General features: G+C 40.5%; 1 protein-coding gene across 2 annotated transcripts in view; it reads left to right on the top strand.

The window, feature by feature from the left end:
* Positions 1-20,599, top strand: part of IL6ST (interleukin 6 cytokine family signal transducer) — a 91,412-nt gene that overhangs the window by 36,060 nt on the left and 34,753 nt on the right. Inside the window, exons 2-7 of one of the 2 annotated variants that reach the window (XM_089688076.1) lie at positions 7,956-8,015; positions 9,215-9,529; positions 11,312-11,432; positions 13,132-13,269; positions 15,822-15,982; positions 18,342-18,496. In XM_089688076.1, coding sequence (XP_089544202.1) covers positions 7,967-8,015; positions 9,215-9,529; positions 11,312-11,432; positions 13,132-13,269; positions 15,822-15,982; positions 18,342-18,496 — 939 coding nt within the window. In that variant the 5' untranslated portion in view covers positions 7,956-7,966. The remainder of the gene's footprint in view (positions 1-7,955; positions 8,016-9,214; positions 9,530-11,311; positions 11,433-13,131; positions 13,270-15,821; positions 15,983-18,341; positions 18,497-20,599) is intronic. The other variant, XM_089688077.1, reaches the window with a different exon arrangement.

Here is a 20,599-nt window from a genome sequence, read left to right on the forward strand (position 1 = left end):
GTAGGGATGGTGTTCTTGGGATGCAACTCATCCTTCTTTTTCCTCCAAACACGACAAGTGACGTTTAGACCAAAAAGTTCTACTTTGGTCTCATCTGACCACATGACTTTCTCCCATGCCTCCTCTGGATCATCCAGATGGTCATTGGCAAACTTCAGACGGGCCTGGACATGTGATGATTTGAGCAGGGGAACCTTCCGTGCAATGCATGATTTGAAACCATGACGGCGTAATGTTCTACCGACAGTGACCTTTGAAACTGTGGTCCCTGCTCTCTTCATGTCATTGACCAGCTCCTCCCTTGTAGTTCTGGGCTGATTCCTCACCTTTCTTATCAGTGATACCCCACGAGGTGAGATCTTACATGGAGCCCCAGTACGAAGGAGACTGACAGTCGGCTTTAGCCTCTTCCATTTTCTAACAATTGCTCCAACAGTTGATCTATTTTCACCAAGCTGCTTGCAATTGCCCCATAGCCCTTTCCAGCCTTGTGGAGGTCCACAATTTTGTCTCTGGTGCCTTTTGACAGCTCTTTGGTCTTGCCCATGGTAGTAGTTGGTGTCTGACTGACTGTGGGGTGGTCAGGTGTCTTTAAAGAGCTCAGACAGGTGCTACTAAGTTAGATTAATGAGTGGAGTAGAGGTGGACTTTTTAAAGTCACAGTAACAGGTCTTTGAGAGCCAGAATTCTTGCTGTTTCTTAGGTGTTCAAATACTTATGTTCAGCAGTGCAAGACAAATACATTCTTTAAAAATCATACAATGTGATTTCCTGAATTTCGTTTTTTAATATTCTGTCTCTGAGTGGGAATGCACCTACAATGTGAATTTCAGACCCCTCGATGATTTCTAAGTGGGAGAACTTGCAAAATCGCAGGGTGTTCAAATACTTCTGTTCCTCACTGTATGAACTACACCTTTTCTTCCTTTTGGCTTGAGCAACTTTTCATGTGGTACTTCTGCTGAGGGTCCTGTGATTTACACACACACACACACACACACACACACTCACACTCACACACACTCTCTTTTTTTCTACCCCCAGGTATCTTGGGTCTCTTGCACATGGGCAGAAAAACCAGTTACATACTCTACCTGTAGCCTTTTTATTTTTGTGCAGATCTGAACACAGTTGCATTGTAGTCTCTGGGAGCAGCACACGTGTGCATAAAGCTCCATAATGCAGTTGTGTTCAGAGCCGTAGAACATAGAAAACTTTACATTTTGAGTGCAGTAACTTACACGAGTACAAAAAGTAGGCAAATATAACATTGAAACACTGGCAGCTGGAAGTGGATGAAGTAGAATTTTACAAGTGTATACCTGTATGTAAGTAAGAGGTCTTTATGGAACATAACCTGCTGCCAGCAAGATCCTGTGTATAATAAACATCAATAAATGTATTATATCCTTGTGCAAGAGTCCTTAAAGCGGAACTACACTGCATTTGAGCACCACACACCAAAAACACAATTTAATATATCTTAATATTTAAGGCAAACTCACCCATCCACCCATGTCTCCATGCTTTATTTTGCTGAGAAAACACTTTGAAAAACACCCCCTAACATTTCTGGTTGTGGCCTTCTTGAGTAATGGCAAATGATTCATGTTGCATTTGCTTAATGGAATCCATCTGCCCTTAGCTCAGGCATGAAGGCAATAGAGCACGCTTAGCCAAGAAAACCCCCTCCTTTCCTGAAGACTCCTAAGGTTTCCATTCCTAATTTGCTTAGGAATGGAAACCAGGAAATAACTGAAGAAATGTAAAACAAAAAAAAAAGTTTAAAACAAGTAAATATGTTATACTTTCCTATCTGTTTACTAATGTTAGCAGCATAAGGATTCAAAATGGCTGATATTAATCTAAAGAGTGAAGTCCCGCTTTAAAGAGTAATTGAAGGTTTTGCTTATGGGAATTGTAGTACAAATAGAGCGGAGCATGTGACTAGAAATAATGGGCATTGCTTGTGTACAGTAGTAGAGGTGAAGTGCATCAGTAGACAATGGGGGGTTGATTTACTAAAACTGGAGAGTTTGAAATCTGGTGCATAGAAACCAATCAGATTCCAGGTTTGTTTGTCAAAGCTTAATTGAACAAGCTGAAGTTAGAATCTGATTGGCTTAGCTGCACCAGATTTTGCACCCTCCACTTTTAGTAAATCAACCCCAATCTTTTCTTCTTCACAGAGATGGCCTATAGAGTAAATCATCAATGTGATAGCCAGTCACAGGCTATTATGAAATTGTGTTCGAGATCCGGTTCTCCTGGCTGTTCATCATTGGAATGAGACCTAGAGCTGTCGGTAACCGCTTGATCTCAGTACTGGGAGTGTGCTTCCAGCATAAACATGGGAGCGCATATATGCAGTGCCCAGGATTAGGGGTTAAAAAAATAATTTACAACATGTTAAGCACCTATATCAGCCACATCGCGTTAGTAAAATAGAAAAATATTCCAAATACTTTTTCCCCCTCTTGTTTCATAGCAGTTACATGACTGTTTTGGAGAACTATTCCCAGAATCCCAGGGCTTGGGGGGCACAGACTCCTTGTGGTGATTGATAGCTACTGCCAATGTCATATATCCTAGAAATGCCTACAGCATATACTACAAATTGCAGTTTGCGCCAACTATGTGTGGAGGTGTCAGTAGTCCGGGAGTGTGCCAGCAGTGGGAGGCATGTCAATGGTAGTCTGACTACAGGACTTGTAAGCATACTGCAACGGCACAGCATCCCAAATTAGAAGAACAGAAGCAAACTGATCACGCTAGGATAGATCTGTTTATCAGCAATGGCATCGATATGATATATCTTGTGCCCTCACCACCATTGCTATTAAGTGGCTTGTATTTTCATCCCCCTCACAGTATTTTTGTTGCAAAAAAAAATTTCTTTTCTGCACTATAGAAGGTCATAGATTTGTACAGACTTTGTGTTTCCAGCCATCAGCCTCGGCTGTCCAGGGTCTCTGCCTCCTCGTTGACTGAGACAGCAAGCGGGAGCCATTGGTTGAAGTCACAGATCTGATTATCTTTTGTTGAAGTTTCTTAAAAGTTTTAATCATATCTTGCAATTTTTTTCTTTTTATCTTTGCACAATAACAGTTTCAATTTCCAGCTGCCAGGCAGTACCCATGGTGCTAATGATGTTCATCGTGCACTAATATTAGCAATTTGACTTCATCTGTTATTGATTGGACCATAGTAAACTAAAATCTGTGCGCTCTGGGGTTCACCACTCTGCTTATTATCATAGTCCTGAATTGTATGTCCTTGCTGGGTACATTAGTTAATGTTTGTTTCCTGAAATCTCTTCTCCTCCTTCTTCTGGGAAATGCACATTGCAACATCAGCTGAAACCTCTGTCCTTGTGTTCTTTGTTATTTCCTGATAATTCTTCTTCATTTCAGTTTCTTGTTAGTAGTTCTAATTGGTATTCATAGTTTGTAATATTTCCTGCGTTTTTATGTGTTCTGATTCTGCTAAAATTCTGTATTAATCACTGACTGTATGCTCAACCCTCCATTGAGGATTTGTTACATTCCCTTCCTGGAATATGCTTCTAATTCTGTGGAACTTGTGTAGACGTTTAATTATTCTGTGTAAATTTTGTTTACTTTTTTTTTTAGTTTCTTGAGCTAGCGATTGGAGTGGTAGGTGGCAGCCACAATTAGACCCATGCTCCTGGTGTCTATATTGCTGCGAAGCAAGCTGGCCAAATCCCGAAACACTCATTTATTCTTCTTTTAGGGAAACTAGAGTGGGTTTGGGTCACTTATTTTAGGATTTTTAGTTTAGGTTTTCAAATTTTTTTTTCTTTGTTCTACAAAAAGTTTTAATATATTAGAGGATTCCCAGAGCTCTATGGGTAATCCAACAAGAAAGCAGAGGTCATTGCTGTGCAACTCTATTAGTCTAAGGGTTACACAGGGCACTTGGAAAATTCTTCTGAACGATGGAAACTGACTGCTGGAAAACGTAGGTTAAAAAACATCAGTTTTGCTGAGTTTGCATAACGCGTTTATGCACGTTTTGTGTTTTTAGAAGCTTTTTAAAAAAGATAACCTCAGGAGACCTTCCCAAATGCCCGGAATGCACTGAAAAATAGTAAATTCACTAAAAAAGCTATTAAAATACAGCAGGCGTTATTTTAACAAGTCATGCGGTATTTTAGGTAGTGAAAAGCATGCATTAATGTTTCAGCTGTCAGGGGGGTTCCCACTGACAGCTGAATGTAAAAGAAAGAATTGCCGGCAATTAAAAAAAAATTTAAAAAACGGCGTGGGGCCCCCCCTCCGTCCATACCAAGCTCTTCGGGTCTGGTATGGGTCTTGAAGGGAAGCCCCACACCAAAATGGTGTGGGGTTCCCCCCTCAAAATCCATACCAGACCCTTATCCAAGCATGCAGCCCGGCAGGTCAGAAAAGGGGGGGGGGGGCGAGCGAGCGTCTCCCCCCCCCCCCCCCCCCCCCTCCTCCTGAACCATACCAGGCCACATGCCCTCAACATGGGGGGTCAAAGCACCTTGTCCCCATGTTGATGGGGACAAGGGCCTCTTCCCCACAACCGTGGCCGGTGGTTGTGAGGGTCTGCGGGCGGGGGGCTTATCGGAATCTGGAAGCCCCCAGATCCCGGCCCCCGCCCACATGAATGAATATGGGGTACATGGTACCGCTACCCATTTACAAAGAAAAGCTGTAGTGTGGAAGAAAGAAAGGAGTCATTCTTTGACATGTCCTTTAATAAAAGAATAAAAGAATGTCCCCCGAAGTAGATCCAACATCAATCACGATGTCCGCCATCGCTGGCCCCTGGCCGTCTGCTGAGAAACTGGTTTGACAGTTCTTAAATTTGTAAGGGCGGGGCCACCCGGTGACATCACCCATGTGACATTGACCGGTGCATGCTAGTCACTGACGTCACATGGGGTGGGGTCACTACAACATAAGGACAAGGTATGGTTCACGGGGGTGCTCGCTCGGCCCCCAACCCCCCCTTCCCATGCTAGGCTGCATGTTCTGATACGGGTCTGGTATGGATTTTGAGGGGGAACCCCACACCATTTTTTTAATTGCCGGCAATTCTTTCTTTTACATTCAGCTGTCAGTAGGAACCCCGCTGACAGCTGAAACATAAGGAGGCATGCTTTTTACTACTAAAATTCCACATGACTTGATAAAATCATGTGTTTTTTTTAGTGGATTCAAATGGGTTTTTTAAAAAAAATTGCTATGCGGTATTCTACCGCATACTCGGACGCGGTAGGATACCGTTTAGTGAATTGTGCCCTGGATATGGACCTGTCAAAAAACGCTTCTAAACGCAAATGCCTATAAACACGGTTAGCCGCGTTTACAAGCGTTTGGCTATTGAAACGTTGATTGAATCTACTCCTGAATGCAAGTTTGCTGCGTTCAGAAAAACGACAGTAAACTCAACTGCCTGTAAATGACATATTGTACAAGGACACATAGGAAAACATTAGGGAGAGTTCAGGGGCTGCTGAAAAAAATGCAGAAAAGCTCCTGAACATGAGTTTATCAGCTGCAGTGTACATGAACCCTAACAGACATCAGGTTTATGTGATAAGAAATGAATCCCCCTCCTCCCCCCATGAGTAATTCCAAAACATCAGAATTTTTTTCTAACAGGTTGATGATAGATAAAAGGGGAAAAGATCTACAGTTGATGGCCAAATGCATAAAGACAATACAAAATATTAGGTAAACAACGGCCAAAACCTTTTTTTCTTCCAATGGAATGTAGAAGGGTTATCAATTCTGTCAGGCTCTTATTTCCTTCCATGTCTCCTTGGGGAGGTTTTCCCCAGTTTCTATCCCTGTAAATGATAAACTTTTTTTTTTTCTAATGGAGGCTGGGGGGGGGGGTCTGGCTGCGTGCCATCAAAGACAAGGACAGCAATACAAACATTGTTACCAATAAACAAGAAGTAAGAAAGTGTCAAGGCTTCTTTGTAATTTTGTTTTTAGAGATTTCCCATAATTTTTTATTCTGACCAGTCCAAAACAAAGTAAAAACATTTTGGTTGGCGATATAACTGTTTGTCTTTTGTCAGTTGTCCTTTTGAGAGCATTACTGGCAATTTCAAGTGTCTGCAGACATAGGCCGCTCTGCATATAGAGTTTTATATAATTGCATAAGAAGGCAACCATGGTATTCCTTTAGATGTGCACACTCATGTCTCATGAACAATCAGCAAGGAGTTTGCATGTCATAAAGTGTTACAGATAAACTATAAAACTTCTCTCCCCCTCTCAGCACATTCCCTTTAATATACGCTTTCTGCTTCTCCAGATTAAAAGGATGCGGCTTCATGTGTATAAAGAGAAACAACTTCAGTTGTCAGAGGAGCAATTTTCATTACAATAAAACTGCTGTTTTATTATTACTGGAAATGTTGTAGCTAATTATCACATTAAAGAAATAACCTTTGAACTTATATCAAGTGCTAGAATTCCAGGCAAGCCGATTTTCCCGGAGTGTCTTATTAATATGATGACATTTACAGGAAAGCAATGCTAATGTTGTCTTTAACAGATGTTCAGCTGCAGTATTCCCTCCGTAATCATGCACTTATTCTTTAGGGCAGCCCTTTCATTTGAATGGGGTGCCATTGCACCACAATGGACTGAAAATTGCACCATTTTTGGTAACCCTTCACTGGAGAGCCTGGTGCACTGTCAATGCAGGTGCATGCACCTAGTGCTTTGAACTTCTGCTGAAAATGAATGGCACTGCAACATACTACAGTATATGTAATGCATAGGGGTGAACAAGCCCCAAGGACTCATTCAGTTGGGTGAGCTGCCCCATCTTCTGTGCAGAGCTGTATTTTGCTGATTGCATCCACCTCAGAGCTACAAGCAGGCAGCCCATAGAAGTGATTGCAGGCGCAGCAGCTGTATGGACACACATGTCAAAATTTTACATGCGGGCAGGAGCAAGGGAAAATGGATCTGAACACAGACACTGTGCATTCATTGTCCATCTGAATGAGCCCTAAAATTGATCCTGAGCAGTAACTAGTGACTAACTGGCCTAACAAAAGCATGCAGTTAGCCTGAACTGCCACACTGCATAATTGTGCCAGGTCATTAACTCATAAGCAGTGAGTTTAGTTTAGGTTTCTAAAGATAAGTCTGTGTGTGGGGAAAAAAATACAAAATAATTATATATATATATATATATATATATATATATATATATATATTATCATGTTTCCTTAAAGAAATCATAAATTTAGGACAAAATGTAGTCTTTCATATCTTTGGTACAAAACAAACTGAGATTTTGGGGACACTATACAATTAGGGACACTAGTATAGTTCTGATTGTTACAAGATACTAATCTGTACAGACACTATACTAGTAATGGCGGTGATCAGAGACTTATAGTGTGGTGGATAATCTGACGCTGACACTGATGTCGCTAGTGACACTAATACAGTGATTAGTGATAGTACTGTGCTAATGACACTGTCTGGGAAGAGGTTAACATTAAGGGGCAATGAAGGGGTTAACGGTGTGCTTAACAAGTGTAATGTGTGCTTTTTTTCTCCCTGCTTTTCAGGGAGAAGAAACAGCCAGATGGCTGTTCTTTGTGTTTGTAAAGACAGACCTCTGTGCTGTGATTGGCCACAGCTGATCAGAAGGTTTCAGTTAAGATCATTGGCTGAAACTTGCTGTCAAACTTGTGCTATGTCCAATCTCAGCACTGGGCAGCAGGTGATCCACGCCCATAGACCAGGATGTTCATCTCGCCGTGAAGGTACCCTGCAGTGCCTGGCTGTGCTTCCCGCTCACAGTAATCTGAGGGTGGGTGGCAAGTGGTTAAAAAAACGCTTTTACAATCACTTTAAGGTTTTGTAATTAAATCTTTCAACTCAAAACATTTAATACATTATTTAATTCACCTTTTCTTTTTTTTTTAGGTGACGCCAACATGATCTCCTTCTACATTTTCTGTTTTTTTGCCATCATTATCGCTGCAGGTATGCTGAGTGCTAGAAGTGTCTGTAACTGAGAATATATGCTGGTTGACCACTGCATAAGATACTTTGTCACTCCTAACTCATTCAAATCAAGGTAACAGGTTCTGTTGTAAGACCAACCCTCTCCACTTATGATCCTGGTCTTCCTGTTGCTCCCCTACCTCTCTGTGAGAGCTGGGAATCTGAATCATGTGTAAGCTCCATGTCACATGGTCCTGGAGCGTATACAAGGTTGATTCCCTTCTCCTCCTTTTCAGGTGGTGGTTTTCAGATCTGGTGATTAACCATTTGAGTACAAGCACTTTATCCTGGGAGGAGGTCAACATGTCTCTGCTTCTAAAGGAACTCAATATTTACCAAGAGACACAGTGGGGCAGCAGGTCAGCGTACATTAGCTGGGGGTTTTTTCTGACAAGACAACCTTTCACATTTATCTGAAATGGAGAGCGACCCATGAGATGTTTGCCCTGAGACCACCAATGCCTAAAAAGCCAGGGTACACTGTCAGCCCTTTTTCTGTTTTAGATGACTGTAGGGAAAAACAAGTCCAGTTTTATAATTTTGTCTCCAGTATCACTTTCCATGCTTGTCAGCCGAGCACCTTAAAAATATAAACTCAAGAGGCAGAATGAGTGTAGATCTGAGCTGAGAGCAGACATCTACAGAATTTAGTATATTCGAAGGTAAAAGTTGGCTAACTTTTCTATTCAGTATTAATCATGTTTCCTTCAATAAGAACCAGTCACAACTGGGCTTATGCAAGAATCTGAGTGTTCAGTCGTAAGAACTCCAGTCTTGTCTGTTTCTTTCGCCTCCATTTCTGCCTCTGGTGCTTGGTGGCAAACTGTGTTGTTCTGTAATATACTCCTCTTCTTCTCATTATGGGCCTCCAGATTGAGGGGCATTACAACAAGCACCCTTCCTGTCTGCAGAATCCCAGTCACCCACAATTTTTGATATAAGAATATAGTTGTCCTTATAAATGAGCTAGCTTAATGGTGGTGGGAATAATTTACTTATGCTTATTTATCTTTTTGATTTGCCTGCCTCATTCTCTTCAGATTATATCATGGGGTGTCACTGACCATGATATCCAGAGAAAGTCAGAATCCTTTTAAATACTTGTTCCTGTGTTTGTTTTTTTTTGTTTTTTTTCCCAAGTAATAACTAATATTTGATTTTTATTACTTTGGTTGCAGGTGGGTCATCTGCCTCGTCCTGCACTTCTATCAGCCCGCAGACGCCTTTCGCTGAACTTTATTCCAATGTTACCGCATACTGTATATTAAATCACACCTGTTTGCTGGAAAATAGCTACAATATCAAGAGTGACGAATTGTACTGGGAGGTTGATGTGCGGCGTATTCCACAGAACCAGTATACTATCATCAATGAGACAACTTCCAGGGTGATCTTCCAGCCAACCTCGACCTCTGTCAATTTGCTGTCCTGCAATACCGACATACATGGACAGATTAAAACAACTTTGATGGGAGCGTATATCAACATAGGCTGTAAGAGTTCTCTTTGCTTTAAATCTTTGTTAAAGTTCTCCATTTACCAGTGTATAATTCACCAATTATGTATGCAGTTCTGACTACACAGCAGCAGCTCTAGTTCTCAGGGCACTATTTCTCCAAATTGCCAGTTCGGGAACAAAAGCCACACACGCGGAGAAGGGGGGACAGAGTAGTGGCTTGCTGCCCAACTTTGTTTGATTCTATGGACGCATATAGGTGCTGGCGTTACCACACGCACAGAGGTGTCTACTTGGGTCCCTGTAAAGGGACAGAGCTACCCAAAAACAGGACATAGAGAACAGGCAATTTTGACAGACGAGGTGCAAAGGAAGCAAAGGCTTAAAAAGAAAACCACACAGAGAAGGTAGTAAATGGAGAGGTCTGCAACACTAAAGCCCCATACACACAATGAGAATATTAGACGAATGATTGTCTGTGTTTTGTTTTTTTTTTTGTTTTTTTGCATGCTAGTTCCTTATCAGAAGTGAAGAAGTTACTAAATTTAAGAAAATTCTTGCATGACAAAATTCGGAAGTGATGTAATGTATTTGTGTTGTGTTTTCGGATGAAAGCTGTACTGATTAAATGAAAATCGTACAATCTGGTATTGTACAAGTAAACTTGCCGTGCTTGTCCCTTCAAATAATTTTGGACGAAAGCTGTGTACAAACGATTTAACGTACGATTGCTTAAAGCTGTATTTTCGTACAATTTTCTGACCTTGTGTACTTGGCTTAGCTGATTATTACATTTTGTGGATCCAATAACTCTCTAATTCAGCTAAACAAAGGAACACCTAGAAACATAAGTTCATTGTCTCACAATCTAGCCAATGACTTTGGTGTCATTCATTCTTAATGGCTATTCAACACACCAAGGAGTCATTAAGAAAAACTCAAGGTGTTCTCTAAATAGCATTTGTGCCAAGTGACCAACTTCCTGTGTTTACTATGCAACAGGGCAGTCGCTCGGCACAGGATCTGGAAGACGGCAAGGATCACTGTAGTAGCAGAAGCAACTATTAAGTGATTCTCTGCTTCCACAGAAATCAGCTATGTATGTATAATGCATACCACATTGACCTACGCTGGGCCAATATAACTATACAAAGAAATAAGAACATACATGGAATTGTGCTTTAAAGTCAATTTTTTTTTGTCCATTTGAAAAATGATTTAAAGAGAATGCTTAAAATGTATGCTATTAAATCCCTTTTTTTTAATCTAAGAATACAGTCAGCCAAACACAAGAATTTATACAATTCAACACCGTACACGGTAATAATTCCGTTTTATAACTGTCTCTTGGAATATACTGGCTATTATGTTAAAGAGCACTAGAGAGACATCATATGTCATCAATATGTAGCATTACCAGCTAGTAAGTGAGGAACTTGGATAATAGTTGGGGTTTGACTGACTTCTCTGTTTTTCAAAATTTGTAGGGGAAATCAGGAGAAAGAAAGAGATGGAAAGGAGGCGAGGGAATCAAGAAGGAAGGTGTTGGTAAAAAAAATAGTCTAAATAATAAAGGGGGGGGGGAGCCACTGAGGGATAGCAGGCTTCATGAAAAGGGGTATGGTGTAGGGTGAAGGGGTATAGTGAAGGATATCTAATTCAAGAAGGGAGGAAAAGGTACTAATTTGGAGGACAAGTTATGAACCTTGAGTCTGGCCTGATAGGGGATGTTTATATTTTCTCACAAGAACTAATGCATATCTTATCTATCTTCGCCTAGAACACAGTTCTAACTGTATTATTTTCCTTAATATTGCAGTTCCTCCTGAAAAGCCAGAGAACCTGTCCTGCATTTGTTATAATAAGGACAAATTGACATGCACTTGGAAACGTGGAAGAGCAACAATAATCACCACTACATACACCTTGAAACAGTCATGGTAAATGGGGTTTATCTGTTTTCAGTCTGTACTGTCCTGATACAGTAGCACATACTACCCATAATATGCATAACCTTTGTTTTGCAACACATTTATTAAGACTCCCAGAGCACTGTAGGTTACTTAGAAAGATAGCCGAAAAGGACTGCTTGCTTTATAGCACCTTTAGTCTAATTGAAACCTTGGACTGAACATTGTAGGTCACTTGGATGAGCCTTTAGTCCACAGAGGCTGTAGGTAGAGCCTGCACCATCATTAATTCTGAAGTGGTTATATGATATCCAAGGAGGAGGACATGAAATTGGTCATGTGAGATTTTTAGATATACTGCTATCAGTGCCTGGCTGGTTTCACTTTTTTCTCTGTTTTGTTAACCTTTATGATGAGGTTGCTGCGAGCTCAAACATATCCACTTTTAAAATTGTGTTCACCAGCCTTCTGTACATTAGGGCAGGGCTTTAAAATATTTATTATATGCTGCTTTAAATGCTTTGTCTTTAGATCCTTAATCTCTAATTTATGTACCCCAGTGAAGCGGATCACACACAGATTGTGCTTGATCAGCATCTTGCCCAGTGTCTTCACCTATGTTCATTTCTCCCTCTGTTCCACCTTCCTGCTCACCTCACGCCTGTCCCCAGCCCGCAGGAGGGAGCGAAACCTGTGATTCATGGCAGGATTGAGTGGGGGTGGGGCAGGAAGTACCTACGGGATAGAGTTGAAGTGCTCAAGTCCCCCAATTAACTTGCAAAATTCGACTTGAGGGCAGTAAACGCAGTCCTGGCTGCTATAGCTTATATAGTTTATCATTTATAAACGGCACTAGTGAACAAGTGTAGCTGCTGGCAATAATTACATGCTAGAAATCAGACAGGTTGATTGTACCCAAGTGGATCGATGGATTTACTTGGGTACAAATTGCCTGCCCGCACATTGACAGCTGAGATTCGAACCATCTATGGCTGCCTTTAGTCTCTGCTTGTCAATTGTTGAGATATGGTATTGGCCATACAGGCGATGCATTGTGTGTCTACTGCTTCTTCTCACAATACAAGCCTATGAATCAGCTAAGCAAAACTATTGTGTAGCACTGGAAAGTAAGCAGCTGAGCATATGTATGTAATTCGCAAATATGGCTGTTCCTATGTATCTCTACACAGAAACCTACGTTAAGGTTATTTACATCAGTTGGTATCTTTTTACCTGTATGTCTAAAATATTGATAAGACTATACTTTCTATTTATTTTACGTCCATTAATCAGAATGTTTCCATAAAAATTTATAACCTGAAAGTTGATGTGTCGGTGGGCTGATGTCTATGGCTATTGAAAATTCTTAGAGGCAATGCAGTGTCACTTCACTTTTCAGAAAGTTAAAATAATGTGCCACGTTAAAGGCACAAACCATTGTATAACATGCTCCGTACAGGTTTCCAGTCACTATAAGAGTTTGATGGTGATATTAAGCCAAGAATTGTGGAATCCACCGATAAGGTGTCATTCCAGCTTTGTGGGAAGGGCTAGGACACAACTGCTATGGGGGAAGTATGGCCAATAGGCTTTCTGCAGCTTTCTATACAATCCTTGTGCAGAGTTCTCCTTTACCTGTAACCAGTGTTTTCTTCCTGTCTCCAGCTTGTCTAACCTCCTTGGCTGTCTTCTCCTTTTGTGTCTGCTTGTCTTTTCTGCACTACAATAGGAAGGGAATGGACGAGGACTATAGCCCTGAATTGATGAAATACAAGTTTAATAGCTACCCTGCTGCTAGGGCAAGGGGGAGGAGCTCAAATCTCTCCAAAAATGACTATCCTAAAAAACAGATACCCTCGGGGTACAGGTAAGGGGATCCCTCAGTGTAAACTTTATTCTAAACAACCCCTGAAATGAAGAAATTGCACTGTTGTATTGCTCTTGCACTCTGGTGGTGAGAACCCCTGTCATGTTGCATACTCTGCTCCCCCTTCACCTCCTACTGTAACAGATTTTCACTCCTCTTGTTGCATGCTCTGTTGTGTTAACTGAAAAAAAAAAAAACAAAAAGCGAGCGTGAGATGTGCTTATGTTGGCAATGCCAAGCAGACAGACCTGAAATGTGTGTGCTTGCCACCTGAATGTACGGAACATTAAAATAAAAACAGTACAAAAAATAATAGCGCATTGTGATAACCAGGGCTCAGCAAATAACAATTGGTTATTTCCCCTTTTTGTGTTCGGGGTTTTTTGTTTACTTTTGGATAGGGTGGAGAAAGGTTAGGTTAGAATCTCATGGGTTTATCAATGTATTTTCCTTTGGAAGCAAGAAGAAATAACTCCAACAAGGATATAGACCACAGTAAATGCACTTTTCTTATTAGAAGGGGTGGTTGAGTTGGAGCCTCTGTTGGTTTTTTTGTTTAGTTTGGGTTTTATTTTTTATTTTTCTTGTCCCTATTGAGAGATTCTCCTCAAATTCTGCCTGTAATGGAAATTGAGTTTAGATCTGCTGAAAAGGGGGCTAGACACCAATAAAATTATAGTATTTTGCACCCACTGCCAAGGCTAGATAATCCCTTTCATTAAATGGTGCAGATTCATTTGAGGATTAGATTCCTCTTTCTTAAGGTTGCGTAAATCATAGTCATAAAAATGTATTTATCAGACAATAAATTCCATGCAAGATAATATACACAAAATCACAATCATTTTTATTAATACATATTGTCCTTTTTAAGTTAACATATACAGGGTATTGCAGGCAAATTAACCACTTCAGCTGTGAAAGGTTTTACCTCTTCGTGACTTCATGATTTTTTTGCTCTTTAGCACTGCGCTACATGCCTTTGCAGGGCACACAGGGCTCTTCACTGTGATTGGACACAGCCGATCTGCTGACAAATTCCCGCTGTGTACAATCACAGTGGGAGGCGGCAGGTGGGGGTGCGTGTCCTGTATCTGGAAGAGGCTAGCAATGTGCAGGTACATTGCTATGTCTGTACGGGCAGCTCAAGTAAAAATGCCACCTCATAAGATATTAGATTTTGCCATATATTCTACATATATTTATAGTGTTCATATTTCTATTATCACAGTTTGAACATTGACAGAATGGGGATTGATTGATTGAATTTTTTTTTTTTTTTAAAGTCATAGAAATCTCTGACTTTAGGTTATCTGCTTTTTTTTTTATTGTATTATCCTCTCTTGTATTAAGAGGTATAGACTCCAGAGAGAGAGAGAGATAATTTTACCTCTGCACAAATCATTAGTAATACCAGATCTGGAATATGCAGTTCAGTTTTGGCCACCAATTCACAAAAAGAACATTGGGGAACTGGAGAAAGTGCAGAGAAGGGCAACCAAACTGATAAGAGGCATGGAGGAGCTCAGCTATGAGGAAAGATTAGGGGAGCTGAATTTATTCTCTCTTGAGAAGAGGAGATTAAGGGGGGATATGATCAACGTATAAATACATCAGTGGTTCATATAGTGAACTCAGTGTAAAGTTATTCACCCTGAGGTCATCAGAAGACAAAGGGGCACTCTTTACGTCTGAAGGAAAAGAGATTTAATCTCCAAATACAGAAAGGTTTCTTTACAGTAAGAGCTGTGAAAATGTGGAATAGACTCCCTCAAGAGTTGGTTCTGGCCAGCTCAGTGGATTGCTTTAAAAAAGGCCTGGATTATTTCTTAGATGCACAGAATATAACTGGATACTAACATTTATAGGTATAGTTGATCCAGGGAATATCCAATTGCTAATGGCAGTGTGGATAGGGCGGCGCCCGTGTGCCCCGTACCTGGAAATGCAAATCACATATATGTACGTGATTTTGGCAGCCCTGCCGCCCTGTAGCAGCGGATACCTTCACAACTAAGTAAACAAATGACATAAAATGTAGGACAGTATGCAGGGTAAAGTCTTGGGAACTGATAGAGGTGGGATCTGATGTTTGATAGGAGATGTGTTGCTTGGAGCTGGCTGTTTTCCAGAAGTCACTAAAGAGCATTGGACGTTCTCAGGAGAGATTTGTAAACTTAGAATACATTTTGGAGCACTGAAGAAGTGGACACTATTCCTCAAACATGCTGGTATCGATACTTAAACATTATGGAGCAGCCTTTGGTCGTAAAAGTCCACCACTACCACAATGTCGACTCCCCATCAGTCCTGTATATTGCTCCACCTGTAGCTAAACACAGCTGTCTGAGGTTCTAAGCCTTCCCCACACCAACTATAAGCCTAAAGACAAATGCAGTCTCTGGAGTTGTACTTCAAAAAACATGAGTGCTGATTCTCGCTGCTGAGATCACCCAGGTTTTGTCAAGCCATGATTAATAAAAAGATTGAACTTATTCAGTAAGGCATTGCAGAATCTTGTAACATTTATCAATTTTTTTTTCTTTTTTTAGGAAAGAAGATAAACGGGCTGATTGTGTAACAGAAAATGACACTTGCACGTTGTACTTTCCAGATTTTCAGTTGTTTATTGATACCACATTCCAGGTGGTAGCGAAAAATGGTCTTGGGACGGCTGAATCTGATGAACTTAGACTCGATATTATTGACATTTGTAAATATTTTTTACTTCTTTTAAATTTTTGGGGTTTTTTTTTTTTTGTTCTGCTCTATGACCTCTGATAAAACTGCCCAATTATCGCATTCTGAATCAATCAAGTTTGCACGATGATGTTTGTGATTTAACTCTTAAGCTGGCCATACATGGAGCAAAATTTTAGGTGGTTCAGCAGAGGGTACATGAATTTTGATCCATATATGGTCATTGTGGTTGTATAGCAGTCAATCTACCAATCAATTCTTCACAACCACCCTGTCAGATTTTTTCCCTCTCGGTCAGTGCTGGAACTATAGTTGCAACACTGAATAGTGCATTTTGACAGTGGGGGATGTCTCGCCGCTGTCAGAGTGCAATAGCTCAGATGGGATAGAAAGTTGTTAAAACAGGGATGATTCCCCTATCTCCATTGAGTGTGTGGATGGTGGAATTACAAAGTGACTTAGTCTGGCTGAAAAAAGACAAAAGTCCATCACGTTCAACCATTAAAAAAAAAAAAAGTTATAATCCTGTACCCACAGTTGATCCAGTGGAAGTCCCAGCAAAGCATGATCCAATTTGCTCCTGAACGGGAAAAAAACAATTTCCTGATCTCCCGAGAGGCAATTGGATATTCCCTGGATCAACCTTACCTATAAATGTTAGTATCCCGTTATATCTAGTTCTTTTTTATTGTTTTTTTGTTCAACCCACTGGGTGAATGAAAAAAAAACAACTGGATAATCTATGGACTGCTTTACACTACAAATGTCACACAAATGAATCCTATAATATGTGGGCTGTAATTTCAGATGATTTCATTCTAGAGTGTATAGACTGTTTCATACCTCTTTGATCATAAAATATATTAAATAATGCTGTTATAGGAATTGCCCCAAGTGTAATGCATTTGTGAGTTGACTTTTTAAAGCCCATCTCAGGGAAAAGACAAACTGCTCCTTTGCAATGGGGTTTCCCCTGTACTGCAAGGATTAAATGCTAGTTTAGATCTAGAGCAGTGGTTCTTAACCTGGGTTCGATCGAACCCCAGGGGTTCGGTGAGTCAGTCTCGTGGGTTCGGCGGAGGTGAAGACCCACACCCGACTCATATGATTCGTGCAGTAAATATTCATTATTATGTTTTTGTGTGAAAATCATGTTTTAATGGTTTTGTTCTTTGTTCTTAATGGTTTTGTTCATTTTGTGCACCTATGTATAAATATATACCTATGTTTTGAATTTGAAAAATCATATTTTATTTTTCCAATTAAGAAGGGTTTGGTGAATGCACATATGAAACTGGTGGGGGTCAGTACCTCCAACAAGGTTAAGAACCACTGATCTAGAGGGTCTCAAAAAGCAGTTTTGCTTGACCGAATCTCTGCTTCCTCAGAAGCTAGTTCTGTACTCTTCTCTGTGATGTGGTGGTAGACAGTTCCTTGGCACCCTCATGTACAATGCAGGGCTATGGGCACTGCAAAGTACTTGATGACATAGGAGGACCTGAAGCTGCTGGAGTGCAGGGAGGAAGAGGTTAGAGGATTTGTCTTACAGCCTGGAGGGGAGCCTGCAGGAGTGGAGGATCAGGCAGGTAAAACTTTTTGCGCCCCCCTAGACCAAAACTATCATTTTATTATTACAGTGGGACATTTTTCCTTTCCCTGGAGTTCAACTTTAAGGACAGGGACTGACGTTGCTCACAGTATTCGTGATTACCCAAGAAGAGAAAAAAACGATTCAAGTATCGATGAGAAGCTACATAGAGTCTGAAAACTAAAGATTGTTGGGCCCTGGCTGCGCTGTTTCCAGCTGCTACATAATGTCTTGTGCCTGCTGCTGTACATTAACCCAATAAATGCTCTCTGCCTCCTTCAAGTCTAAACCGATGTACTTTCAGTAAAATAACTAAAGAGTAATTATGTGGCCATAGTATTACATTTTATGGATTACAGGAGCATTAGAAGTACATTTTGTAATACCCATTGGCGATTCACACCTAAATATTGATTTTTTTTTTTTAATTTTATAGTTCGGGGGTTCAATTTATATAAACAATGGTTTGTGAACAGGTTTCCAAGAGGTTTACATGTTTGAAGCATGGACAATGCATGCAGGTTGAGAGCTGTGTTCAGGGTCTGAGGTAGTCTTCTAAGCATTGGCACCTGCTTCCATCACAGCCTCCTGTGAGGATAGTTTTGCTATACTGGTGTGCACTACTTCAGAAAATAGTGACAGACTGGCCCCTAGTTTTATCATTTTTATTTCATATCTTGTATATTTTGTAACATACATATATATTTCTTTTATTTGCACTATTGTAACATTGTTGTATAAGACTAAATTGTGTTTTTATTTTCCTTTCATTCTATGTGTGTAGTGAAGCCCAATCCCCCAGAAATTGAGAAGGTGGTTTCCTTGGCTCAGCTACAGAAGGCTCTGAAGATTGAGTGGAAGAATCCACTTAAGGAATCTTTGTTCCCTATCAGATACAACCTCAGATACAGGAAGAAAGACAGTACAGAGTGGGAGCAGGTAACTCTCCTGTTAAGTGTACATGTTCTGATTACGCTGGCCATCATTAACCCCATAAGTGTTTATGGAGACAGAATTTGTTTCTCTGTGCAGGGCTTGTGAGGTGGTTCAACATATGGAGGATTGTGCACTGCTTGTATCTGTGGATGGAGCCCTGTTGAAATTCTCTTTTTTTTCTGTAATTTCATTTTCATTTCTGACATCAGAACTCCTAGTTCATGCAGCGTAAAGGCTAACTCCATTTTTTGCACCATGTTACATCTGTATTTAAGGTGTAACTTGGTGCAAATGTCAATCCCCTTCCCTTATTACAGCATGAGGGGAGTTCTTCTCTCCCACAGCACCTGTCACTTGAATGAATGAACTACAACTCCGATCTGTCATTGCTGCAGACAGACTTGCAATTCTCAATAGAAGTGCGGTAATTGCCACACGTGCAATTCATTGACACTTTCTCTAGCTTTTTAACTAAAAGTCTGTTCCTCAGTATAAGCAGAGACGATGGGAGATTTTGCAGGAGCCTGGCATTGCATCCATGATCCACTTATTGGGGAAGCAATACTTTTGCAGGCTCCTGCAAATCAATGTACATTTATGATGTTTTATTATTTAAAACCAAAAGCCAGTACAGGGTTAAGGCAGCTTAATGAATTGAAGGAAGTAAAGCGGTTGATTGTCCCCAGGCCAATGTCTGGGAGCTTATTTAGTATAAGCTCTTACCCCTCCTCAGAAGTTTTTGAGAGAAGGAAATTCCCAAAAATATTCAGGAATGCACCATTGTCTTCCTTGCACTGCCAACAAGCTGCATTGATTATTCTTGTAACAGTGGACTTGGCCTTTAAAGGCTGCAATCTAAAGCTTTTATTTTAACCTCTCATCTAGCGTAGTATGCTTATGAACGATGAAGTGGTGGAAATAACCTTTGAATATGGCCAGTGCGCCTCTTAATTGTTATCATCCACATCATTAAGATGGCTTACATCAGACAAAGTCACTCTGTGCCTTACGATCACTGCAATAACCAGTCATAGCAATCACAGCTTTCCTCTTCCTTGCACAATGGAGGCTCATTAATTAGTTCCATGGAAACACCTGCAGGTTCAGAGTTGAGGTTGGAATTTTGGCCCTTTTTTTTTCTATTAAAATTGGGTGATTACTTGTGAGCCACTAGGAGTTTTCTTACTAAATGTGAACTCTGATTATCAATTAATTACGTACATAAAAAAATATATATAAATTACTATAAATGCTAAAATAATACTGATTAGTTAATTACGTGCTTAAATTAATATTTATGAAATATTAGATCGCCAGGTACTTGTTACACCCTCTCTAGGTGTGTGAATGTTAACCATGAATGCCAATATTGTACCGCGCTCCAATATATACAACCTTATGTGATATTGTGAATTCCTAAGTGTACCACCATTAATCAAATAATTACATCAATCAATTATACCTAAATATATGATTAGTGTGAATATATAAATTAATTATTTTATAAATGTGAAAAAATAAATAAAATGTGTGTAAAAAATATATAAGTAAAAAATATATTTGAAGTGGGAATGACAGTTCTCTTCTGTGTAAATGAGATGGTATTGTTGTTCAGTCTAGTTAGTGTGATGAGTCTGTGTCCACTGTGTGAACCTCTCTCTCCTCTCTCCTCTCCTCTCTCCTCAGCACAGCCTTCTCAGTAGGATTTTCTCCGCTGGCTGCTTGGCTTATTCCTCCATATATGGAACATACAGAGAAGGGAAAAGAAACAGTGTCTTATCCGGGATATCAATTGTTTATTATACTTTGATTTCCCACTCACATTGTGAAAATTTAAGTAGCGCTTTACATGAAATGTATCCAGATCGTACTACAAACAGCCTTGCAGGTGTGTTTGCCTTCAATGAGTATACTCGCCGTTCCTCTGTGGATGCGTGATGACGTCACCGCCCCTCCCCTACGCGTTACGCTACAGGGACTCGTAGCTTCCTCTGGGGGATGTAGTGAAAAACTACATCCCCCAGAGGAAGCTACGAGTCCCTGTAGCGTAACGCGTAGGGGAGGGGCGGTGACGTCATCACGCATCCACAGAGGAACGGCGAGTAT

The sequence above is a fragment of the Staurois parvus genome, unplaced genomic scaffold (genome assembly GCF_062004578.1).
Source record: "Staurois parvus isolate SC_StPar_1 unplaced genomic scaffold, SC_StPar_1.0 ptg000445l, whole genome shotgun sequence".
NCBI lineage: Eukaryota > Metazoa > Chordata > Amphibia > Anura > Ranidae > Staurois > Staurois parvus.